Source organism: Dermacentor silvarum, chromosome 7 (genome assembly GCF_013339745.2).
Source record: "Dermacentor silvarum isolate Dsil-2018 chromosome 7, BIME_Dsil_1.4, whole genome shotgun sequence".
Lineage (NCBI taxonomy): Eukaryota > Metazoa > Arthropoda > Arachnida > Ixodida > Ixodidae > Dermacentor > Dermacentor silvarum.
Window position 1 is genome coordinate 165,172,761 of NC_051160.1, and position 12,092 is coordinate 165,184,852.

General features: G+C 42.7%; 1 protein-coding gene across 1 annotated transcript in view; it reads right to left on the minus strand.

Moving 5' to 3' along the window:
- The window catches only part of LOC119458664 (1-phosphatidylinositol 4,5-bisphosphate phosphodiesterase-like), a 134,629-nt gene that overhangs the window by 97,376 nt on the left and 25,161 nt on the right, over positions 1-12,092 (minus strand). The window contains exons 5-8 of the mRNA XM_049671340.1: positions 8,009-8,068; positions 6,739-6,876; positions 3,414-3,493; positions 1,827-1,880 (exon numbers count right to left, since the gene is read on the minus strand). Of these exons, the coding sequence (XP_049527297.1) occupies positions 1,827-1,880; positions 3,414-3,493; positions 6,739-6,876; positions 8,009-8,068 (332 nt within the window). The remainder of the gene's footprint in view (positions 1-1,826; positions 1,881-3,413; positions 3,494-6,738; positions 6,877-8,008; positions 8,069-12,092) is intronic.

Sequence of the window (12,092 nt, forward strand, 5' to 3'; positions counted from 1 at the left end):
ACGGTCTGGCGTCGAGCGTATGTGTCAGTGTTACCTGTTTGGTCTGGACTGTGAGCTTGCCTTGCACTTGCGTTTCGGAGTGGTAGCTTTCGTTCGATGTTTCTGTTTATTTTTGTCACGAATGACTTACGCATGTAAATAATTGCATATACTCATCAAAAGTCTACAGGCCAGGCCTGTTCACTTTATGGATGCACAAACAATTAGCGGAAAACAACGATTTTGGGGAGTATAGTGTGTCCACAACACAGCACTCCGCGAGACCACTGCCAATGTGTTCACCGGTTTCCTGCATCACTTGAGGACTTTGCATTTCAGTCTAATATGAACAAATGCACACATCAGTTAAATAACGCATTTTGGTAAACCCTTTTCGGCACATTTCCTAATAGGTTCCGAGAATTGTCAGCTCTTAAATGCAATATTTTCGCATATGTAGCGGCAGAGGCTACATTTGTTATTCTTTCAAACACTACTGTATTCCAGTGCACGGCGGTCATACGGCAGTCAAACGGCGCACTTTTGATCATGATTGAGCTCGATCTGGATTGAATTTCTCGGTCGCGATTGGCTTCTTTGCTTGACCTGGGGAAGGGAGCTAATCGTGATCTAACATTCCGACGGGCTCGATCGCGATCAAAAGTGGTCGTGTGACACTGGTATGAGACAAATTGAAGCATTCTGCAAGAGAACTAGTCGGTAAATACACTTCGCAACGATCTGCAAAATCGTGTCCTATGGAAGACGTATGCAGCTCGTGTCCGCCAAAACATTGTCTCTGCGTTCACATGCGCCTTGCGCGGCCCTGTTCATAAAGGTAATTTCGAAATCTAGCACCTGGGCTGTATCGTTTATGCTGGCGTGTATTCAATGTCACTTGTCAGTTCGCTGCAGGTACCACGCTGCTTGAGTGCCACGCTTCTGCTTTGACATTTGGTTATAAGCACCCTGCGTTGCACCATATTCAATAAATTTTGCATGACTGAGCTGCTGAGTTACGTCGGAAGCGTATAGAGTAACCACCACATATCTACCAACCACTGACACGCGTCGGCGGGCCGCCGGTGCCTGCTTCTAAGCATTGCCCAACAGCTACGCAAGTGCCTGCTTTCGCTAAATGAGGTAACCTTCAACCACGAAATGTAATGGTGATCAGATTTAATCGATGACTACTGTCACACGAGCCCAGCAATAACAATGATTAATACCACTGATTAGCACGCCAAGTCTCGACGAAGCAGTCGCGGCTGCCGCCGCTTTCGATGACGAAACGCCACATCCACTGACTGGGCTTTCTATTGCCATTGCACTTCACACTGAGCACTCACGCGAGCACGTGAAACATGTAACAAGTCAAGCAGCACAAGACAAGCGAAGCGGAAGAAAACAATCGAAATAATGCTCGGCGAAGATCCCACAACCGAAGTGCGGCCAGCCTGCTCTCACAAGGCTCACAGTCCAAAATGGTGGCACAGCATGTTCTGACATGACCCATGTTGGGCAATGGCGCTACTGAAACGTCGGTTTGTGAAAAGTCTATAGGCACAAAGGTAAGGTAAAGATTCTAGAATGGGAACAGGGTTAAAGGGTAGCCCACCCCCCCATCTTCATATATCCTTGTCCCGATTCGATACCAGTTTACATTATCTCTGGTGCATACAACTGCATTGACTACATGGTTTAATGCTACGACCTTTATCTCGATGACTAAGCCCTCGCACTAGTTCATGTACCTGCCCAAGTAACACAGGTACACGTGCAAGCCTGATCGGTCTTGGAAAGAAGCATGCACACAAGACATGTGAGAGCTCAACCACAACACCCACCTTCGGACTGGTAATTTTCCATCTGGGTCCACCAGGAATCCCAGCTTGATCCAACTGCACAGAACAAGGCATTTGACCGGGCTAGTTTGTAATCCATGGTAAAAAAACAACAGCGCACAAGCAGAAGGAGGATGGACACAAGCTTCTTCTGGCTGTCCTTCATCTGCTGGTGTGCTTTTTTTTTTAAATGCACAGAACAGCTGAGCAAAGTTCTCAACCGAGAAGAAAACAATAAAAGGCAGGCCGTGTGCCATACCCACAGTTCACAAATCAATCATTGCTGTATTTTATGCACTGAAGGTGGGATGCAAACATGTATTATACATAGAACCATCAGCAAAATGAACAGTCAGTACACTTGAGCTAAGTACATCTTACTTATGGAGAATTAAGAAGCATGGCAAACAGTAGTACAGTATAACTAGATTTCACTGAAAGTGGATGTTTAACATATCACCTATATTGAACAATAAGATTGCATGTAAATGTGTACAAGTAGCAAATGGAAAATGAACCTGAAATGGGATGACAGCAGAACTGCTGGGCCATCATGCTTCCAACAGGATGCTGCTGACAAGATGACAGTAAGAGCAACAGGGCATTTATCCTCCAGTTGTTCTAGCTGCCATCCTGTTTCAGTGCTATTGTTTCTAGTTGCTATTCACCAACCAGTCTGAGTATACAGCCTTTAGTACATGAGTTAATGTATGTGTATCAAATTTGTAGTGTAATCAATACCAGTAAGTGCCCACCCACAAGACCCACAAGACTAGTACTACTATGAAGTAATTATATTGTACGGTGTGCCGCAACATATCAAATGATATAATGGCATTAGGCATCACATGGAGGAAGTTGAGTCTTTTGTTCATGCATCAATCTGATGTCTGCCACACTCATACATGGCATCATGCAGACAAATGCTAAACATCCAGAGGTGGATTTATCAAAGCAACAGATGTATGTAGACTCCGCAAATGCACTTCACATTGGATAAAGTCACTTCCCTGCATAGTCACTTGAGCTCCCCAATAACTTTATGGTGCCATAAACAATAATCCCCCATTTGTTATGGTGACAGAAAGTTATTAGATATTTACAAAAGTTTGTATTTCATCTTGTACCAGCAGCATCTTATCATCCGTTAAATTCTGATATTCTGTAAGATTTTATTTACTTGGCGTTATTGAACTAGTACTACTGTGAAGTAATTTACAACATTTGTGTAAATATACTGTGACATTATAGAAAATTCTGAGCTCCTTTACATTCTGTCAGTGTAGGACTGATTGTATGAAATGCTGCTTCCTTGGCACAGAACAATCAATTACCTGCTTAACAAAAATGTACAGTCAATTTCAATATACTGCAACGTATAAGTTCCACTAAGTCCAGCCCAGGTTTATCTTGCAGCCAGTACAACAGTACAACAAATCTTAAATACAGGCTGTGCGCACAGACTCAAAAAATATTCTCTTTCTTGAACTCCACGACCCATATATTTTCAGTGCGAACTGTATTACAAGTCTTGCGGGTGCTTAACAGCAATGGCATGCAGCCCATAACATGCAAAAAATCTGACTCAACTGTTTTTCAAGGCAGGTGGCAGGACACACGTTGTTGGCTTTGATGTTGTTGGTGATGCTGCGTAGGCCAGCTTGCCACACCTGCAGAGAAGGCATTTCGAGAAAAATTCAGGAGTCTAAAAAGAGTACAACCAGTTGACCAGTACATTTTTTATAGTTTAGATTTCTCTTATATTCTGTACGTCTATTATAACTTTCTTCTCCCCTATCTTTTCTGTTCACCTGCATCTTTTTCACAGCTACGGAACAGTTCAGGTGTCCACTGAGCAGCGTGACAGTTACAATGCCCAAGTCCTTCATTTCTGACCTCCTTAACCCTTCTATTACAACAAAACTACTACTACTACTACTTTGAAGACTTTGTATGCAATCTGTAGGGTCTCAAGAGCTCTCAGTAACAAACACAGCACGCAGCAGCACCAAGATACAAAAGGGGCATTTATTGCTTCTTCTCTAAATTCGATAGATGAAGAGTCAGCATAAATTGAAATGCAAACTGACAATAGCTTATCAGAACTACTGTTCTGCATAATTATGTAGAAGTGTGCCGTGCAATCGCTCAGTAGCTGGTTTCTAAGTAAGGAAAATTATAAATGCACGTTTCGTCATTTCAGCCACAGCTACAAATGCAGGTGAAACTGGAAACAAAGCATTCGAGTCGTTTTCAACTTTTTCGTGTCTCAATTTACACTGACAGCACAAGGAACAGTTCCTTGACGAAACATGCTGTGGAATGGAGGAAGTTAGACTTGCCATGCAAGGATACCAAGTGAATGCTTGTCCATGTCAAACACTGAAGCTTCGTTTACGGGTTCTGTCCTGTGAACGGAACCACGTCAGGGTGATCGTGTTCTCCAATTTTATTGCTGTGCGCTGAAGCCAATTGGGAAGCATTTTTCAGGACAATCCCGCGAGGTGCACAAACAAAGCATGGTCGGTCTCTGCATGCCAACATCCTGCAGCCCAAAAACTGGAAGCAACTTCCTCTACCACTCGAGCTATTCACACTGTCAGGTGGCACTATTATTGAAACACTCACTCCAGCATAACTACACTGACTCTCACTATAACGTGTGTCATGCAGGGATGCCAGACGTCAGGAGGCACGAGAGCTATGAGGAAAAGACGGAATGTCACGAAACATGAAAGAGCCTAGCATGCCCCCAAATTTTGGTGCCTCAGTATGAATGGTACAAATGAATACCTGTGCCACAACAGCTGCTGTGCATTGCACACATATTTGGAAATATTGATAGATACAAAGCCCTCCAAAATTTTGGAGGGCTTTGCTAAATGAGAGGTTTGCTAGATGCAACAAGTCCCTTACAACTTGACAGAAGATGAAACGATATGAATGTTTCTTTATTTTGTGAGAGTGAGAAGCTGGACAAGTTGGTTCTCTCATAGACTAAACATTGTATTAGTGAAAAGGACATGGACAATTGAAGCGAGTACGACAGGACACACGCTAACCCTCTCTTCGCTCATCTATCTTTTTCTGCTGGTATAGTGTTTAGTGTTTGATTTTGTTACAAGTTCCTTATTGCAAAATTACGCTTGGACACTGTCTTGAACTATGAAAGAGCAAACAAATTGCATCTTACAGTTTAGCAGCTTGAAAGACCACAAACGCGACAATGCTTGTGCACCTGCATCTTGATTCCACGGATAAATTAAGAGCAGGCGATTCTCCCGCTTAAAACTTGCCCACTATAGTGAGCTTAAGTTTCTCTGTTCCGTCGGCGTTGCAATAGAGCAGAACAGTGATCCTCTCCTTGCATTTCTGCCCACCCTGACAAACTTAACTATTAAAGCAGAGGCTCTTCTCAGGCTGAAGGTTAAAAAACACACCTGCTTCATCTGCATTAAACACGTCTCGGGGATTATATCCCGCAATGAGTTACGGCAACACAGTCGCAATCCAATCGCTCACAAATGACTCGTCAGCTTTCTCTTGCTTTGCTGCTAATGACTTTGTAGGCCATGCACTGCTTTGAAGTGGTGGAGCCAGCTGCTGGAAGCCTGAAATCCATCAATGCCCAAAGAAAGCGCAGTCTCGTCGACTTTTTCCCAGAGACCATTACCGTCGATGTTCACGCCGGCCGCAGCGGCTTCTAATAGAGCTTCCTCCAGCTTAACGTGATGGGCTGTGTTCGCCTCCTTTGCGTCGACGCTGAGGCGGAGCGCTTTCTTCATTATTTGATCACATTGTTCAACAATCGTGCACAATGTCGACAGCGTGAGTTTCAGCTTTTTAGCCAAGTTCGTGCGCTTTCTTTTTGGATCCTCATCCATCTTTCGTAAAATGTTCAACTTCTCTTTAAAGGAGAGCGCTTTCCGCTTGTGAGACATCATTGTTTGCTTGAGGGCACAAGCTGAAACAGCACAGCTATCACAAGGCACAGCATACGGACGTGAAGACACAGAATAAAAGAAGTAGAAGAAGAAAAAAAAAAACATGGCTGGGGTAGCTTGTTCCAACCAGTCCCAGCACATCCCGTGACCTACGTCTGCGCTGCCTGCACCATGTGTACTCGCAAAGTGAAGGCGCAGCTAGCAGATGAAGCTGACAACCCGCAAAATGCTGCGTAGCCGTTTAGCCGGACTGATGACAGCCGGCACTGCTGTCCGCGCCGCACTGCCGAGGCCACGACCTCACCATGGAGTCGGTGGAGCATCTTCGGTGGCCGTGTCTTTTCGTACCGAACGCCAAGGAATGAAAAGCAGTTCTCTATATCCGAATTATAGCGAGTTGTACTTTAATAGAACTTGGCCGGGGCCAACATAAAATTCCTATCACCCTGAAATTTGTATGAGCCATAATTGTAACACCGAGATTCTACTGTACTGCCCATGGAGAACAATAATTCTCAAAGGACTTAATAAGGGAGACAAGTAACAACTCGTAGTCCAGTGGCACAAAGGAAGCAGTCCTGACAATCTGACTGCAAAGTGTACCTGCATTTAGCCTTCACTTATTCTGCCTAGGAGCGGTTTAACGTGCGCAATGCATAGAGTGGATTCACGCTGAAGTCTTCACTACTGTCTGCAGGCACAGATAATCATCTGGTGATTACTGGTGATTAAGAGATTTTAGTAGAGCAAAAGCAATGTATGCCAGACAGCAAGCGCCTAAGTCATTGATGTTATGATCTATTTTTATATGAGATAAATTATGATAGCAAGTCGTCTGAATACATACTGTGACACTGCTTAATGTGAAACTGATACGACATGGCATAACTGTAAAAGGTCTAAAACCTCCATAAATAAAAAGTAGTATGTAAAGAGTAGAACTAGTTATAAAACACAGGCACCATGCATACCTTGGCTGTTTCAGGGTCTGGGCAGACAACATGTGTGTAGTTGATGTTGACCATGTCCGTGCCTGAGCAGATGGTCAGCGAAACCTCGTCTAGGCCGTACCGGTTTTTGCTGCTCAGCTCTGCCAGTAGTCTTACATCCTGCACACACATCTAGGGTAAGCCGTGCCGCCAGCATTCTGCTGCAAGAAGCTGAAATGCCTCACGCTGTCAATGCAAGTAACGACACAGCGCATGTGCTCAATCAAGGCAAGACCAAACAAGCTAGAGTTTGCAGCATCTTATAGCACCATGCCCAGTGACTTTCGCAGTATTAAAAAAATTGTCCACCACCAAAAAATTTTCAGACATTACTTCTTATGCAAGTGTTAGTAATCTTGCTGCTTGCCTACAAATACTATTCACAGCTTTGTACCAATTCTGAGCCAGCTCCGAGCATAAATCACTTCCGGTGAGTGGTAATGATGGCGCTTTTTCAATTTTGGTATTAAAAACGTCTACTTTTGCGTGGAGGTTGATCTATACATACACTATTCAATCTAGCCATTTTATGCGGATCAAAATTTTGTTGCAGTTGCCCTTTAAGGATCTCCTGTGATTGCACATCTACGACAGATCAGCAACCCTAACATTTGAAATGTGTGAAAGATCACTGCCTGAAAACGACTCCAGCAAACATGCCTGCTCTCTTAAACAATCATCAATGCAGTAACCTGTGCACCCCATGTAAGAATGGATGGAAGAAAGGAGTTTTACATACAACATGTTCATGAAGTGGTATAGAGTGGGAGGCACACCTCTTCTGCCATCAACCTGAGTTCCTTGCACAAAAAAATGATTGGCTTGACGGAAACTAAAGCAAGCACTTGCACACTGGCCTCCTCAGTCACATTTTAAAAGTTTGTGTGAAACACTGTACACATACAGAATCATCGCGAAGGCCCATTTTGGTTGGTTAATCAAGAGAGATGGAAAACAAAGCATTTGGAACAGTTTGACAGCATGCTTTGCTTCATGCAGTAAGCCTGGAGTGGCAAGATTGTGGAAGAAAATTGTAAAGATGAATAACGAGAAGATTCACAGCATTCTTTCAGGTATTTCCAACCTCTCAAACTTTTCCATACATTTTGTTATTTTAGCTTTTCAACATAAACATAGCGAGTAGGCTTGACGTAATGGCATCTGCTGTGTTAACAAATTTATTGTGGAGGTGGATCAGAAAACAATATGCATGTATGAAAGAAAGGTGCTGAATGAAAATGCAGAAACATACCTTTGGTATTCCGCCAGCCCTTATGTCGTTCACTTGTGACAATTCAAGCACCTGACCATCCTAGAAGTGCAAAAGAGATGTGCACATGCCATTTTTAAAAACAAAAGATGAGATTGAACATAATATGCAACAAAAGTGCACATTGCCTGCTTTGAAAAATTAAGGGCAACTATAGTTAGTCGAGCACAACATTTTCTAGCCCTTTCAGCAGGTGGAAGTGCACTTTCCAGCTGTTATATGCATGAAAGCAGGCCGTCGAAAGCATTATTTTGATCACAGGGAACACCCGTTGTCACCTTACTAAAACTAAGCAAAATTAAATGCAGTGATGTCTTTTAATGCTGCAAAATCTATCTAGTGTTTTCCACACTTTAAGACGATCTCAGCGATGCTGCCTGTTTGATTGTTTCACGTGAGTGGCGGCTTCAGAAGAATTTTCTTAGCAACAGAAGAAGCATTATATATATTCAAAATTTTCCGCGAGCTTATTTGGTTGGGAATAGGTGCTGCCACTGCAGCATGAAGAGAAGTGGATGTAGTGCATTTGCCAGGACTGTGCTGTGCCACTTGGTGTGGACTCTTGCTTCAGGCAGTGTCACGTGAAATAAGCAACACCTTTTCAATATCTTATTTTTCTTGCTTTCTGAGCTATAGAAAGCAATCCAAAATGTTGTGTTGTTACGAACGACGACAGGCCGACACGTCCGCCTCAAACATTCACTTTATTACCTACTCTCCCATCCCGCCGTCCGTCCGCGCACACCACCTGGTCCTTCCCCTGGCAATTTCTAATGTCTAATTTCACTTTTCCACTTTGGCATTGTCTGGTTTACTTTTTTTTTTCTTGCTCTCCGCTTTTGTAGCCCTTCATTCTTCATAACATATCTAACTTGAAGGCATACATGTGTGCACTTGAATGGTGTGTATATATGCCATGTGCGTGTGTATATCTGTGTATGTAGGTGTATATATAATTATATGTGCGTATATATAGGCATATGCGCGCCACTTCTACGGCTGTTTGCGCGTGTACGTGTGAATATAACATGCCAGTGTACAATATAGTTTGTATTATTGTATACATATGTAAACTTTTCTTTACACATGTGTAAATACCTACACATATATACCATGTTTTTTTTTTCGCAGCTTGGTGCGAACGGTTTCTTTCTTTTTTTTGCTCTCTTTTTTATTGTGTTGCTTTTGTTCTCATATTACTGTTTGCTTTTATTGCTTTATTGCTTTTCTCACATTGCTTTTTCTCGTACGGGTGTACGACAAACACTGCTGATTTGCCACTGTTGCCGCTGCCTGTAGGGCCCCAGGCCTCGTCAAGCTGCTCAATGAGCAGCTTTTTGTCTGGGGTCCATTTTTCCTTGAGGAAAATAAAAACTGTTTCTGATTCTGATTCAATTAGGCAACCGCGTGCGCGGCCTCCGAGAACCACACCTTGCTTGCCTCCCTTAAGCTCTCGGTATGCTTCTGCCGCCACTCTCTTCTCACAGTGTACTTTATGGAGTAATATGAGAATAAATCCTTTCTTTTTTCTCCCTTCAGTGCATCAGTGGGAAGAATACTTCGCATTGGAGTACTTGAGCAAAACCATGGAAGTAGACCCCTGTGCCTGAATGATTAGCTTATTAGAAACTAATGCTGTGACGGGGGCTAGTTGTCTGTCTGTCAGCTTGTCTGTCTTCTTGTTACTCCTAACCTACCCCTTACTATGCCTTCAGCAATGCATATGGCCATGAAGCTTATCAGCTCAATTTACTGGCAAAATCAAAAACAACGATAAGCCATCCCACACTATGTCAAACATGCTCAGCCGAGTTGCCCTATTTCCTGATGTATTTATGATAACAGTGCTGTGCGCCACCACAACAGCAACCATTTATGAAAACCCACTGTAGCAGTCTTGAAAAATGAAGCAGTAAGAGATCCAAAATAAAGCTGCTCTACTTAACGAGACAGAATGTGGCAAAATGAATAATCCACAGGCTGCAGATCTGTTGTGCAATTCTACTGCTTTGGGAGGATATAAGTTATAGTCACAGTCTTGACACCTGGTCAGGTGTCGTGATGCAAGACGTAAATTGACCCGAGTCAAGGACGGGAGTCAAAATGTTGGAGAGTGATGTTTCAAAACCATTACAGGTTCCTCATTCACAGTGAGCACATTGACTCTTTCTGTACCACGCCCATTGGGCATCGTTAGCCCACTATCAATGGTTTGAAACGCCACTTTCGAGACCTTTCGCGCCACTCACGGACGCACAGCGCTATCGGACGTGAAGGAGGAGAGCTATATTTTAGTTTTCTAAGCAGTTTGCATTTTTTTCACAAGGCGGTGATCTTTGAATGTGCTCCGAAGTTTCACGATCTTCAAAGTAGAAAGCAAAAATGGCCGCCCGCTATCGATGGTTTGACACGACGCCGCTTTTGAGACTTCCCGCGCGTGCCACTTACGGACACAATGCACCATCGGACATGAAGGAGGAAAACTATATTTTTGTTTTCTAAGCAGTTCGCTTTTTTCCTGCCAGGTGATAATTTTTGAACACGCTCTGAAGTTTCACGATCATCAAAGTAGAAAGCAAAACTGTCTGCCTCCGAGAGCGGTGCGTGCACTTGGAAAGATCACAGATCTTGTGATACCGCTGCGTCTGCAGCTGATTTTATCGATGGATTGAGCAGCAACAAGTCTGAGGATGCTGCCTTTTCATCAGACTTCGACTCTGAGAGCGACGATGACATTAACTAGCCTGGAACATCGGCAGCCGCAGCCCAGCACGCCCAACTGCAGTGCTTGCAGTAAAAATTTTGTAGCAGAATACCTGCACAATCAAAAATTTAGATTTTTTTCGAAGACAGTGCCAATTAGACAGCAATATATTTTCTATATTTCATAATTTTCGTTACATTTTTTTCTTAGTAGATATCAAGTGCGTCTTTACAAACTTTGTTCAATTTTATCCCACAATCTTGATTTTGGCAATTTATATCTTTTTTTATGACATACATCTTGTTAATAAATATTTTATGCGTAAAAGGTGCATTCATTGTGCTTTTTGTTTATTCATTACATAAAATATTGAGTGCAGTAGTTGTGACACCTAATGCCAATGATGTAAGGGGTGTTTCAGTGTAAGGCATGAGTTCAAGACGGCTGTCTTTGAATCCTGGTCTTCTATCAAACCGACTAAAAAGGAGCACGCTGGCCATTTTGGTTCAAGTCCCCAGGACATTCACAATTACCACCCTGCTTTCAGTCGCAATGACCAACAGCACATGTTGCTTTTGGAAAATATTGTAAAACTTATCATTTACAGAGTGACAATTAATTATTCTCAAAGAGCTCTGATTCACTTGCCGAGTTCCCACTCAGAAAGTGATGACCTTAACTATATTTTTCAAATAAAACATGTGCAATAGGTTAAGGCCTTATGAAGCCATATCTATTTCAGTCCATAATATAGCCTGCTCAAATTTGCCACTCCCCCAATACCTCTTTTCTACACCGGCCCACAATACTAGACATGCTTCAAATGGCAATCTGCTAAATTGTGATAATTCACATGGTCAAAGAGTAATTAAATTCTGTAGCTGAAAAATGTGGAATATGTTACCCTTTGGTGTTAAAACAGCACAAAATTTCAAGCAAGGTCAGATAGTTTTTTTTTCTTGAAAAGCATAATCTTAGCTGCATTATTCTGTTTTGTTTAGTTCTGTCGCATCTTTTAGGACAACTGCGAGTTACTTCTACTTGATGTTCTTTCTACAGCTGACCTGTATGTTTTATTTTTTACTGGACCAGAAACTGGACTTCCTTGGCTATTGGTCCAGATAACTTCTGTATTCGCTACGTGTTTGGAAAGAAAGTGCTTTGATTAATTGACAATAGCTTCTGCCACTGAGAATTTTCTATCTGGCATCTTCCAACATTTGCTGTGAGATACATGTGCAACTTACATTGCAATGTGTGCAACTAGGATTTTTCTATTTTGCAATCTGACACTGATGCTATTTCCAACTGGTGCGACAAGTGGCTTACGAAACTAAATACTTCTATATGTAAGGTCATGAG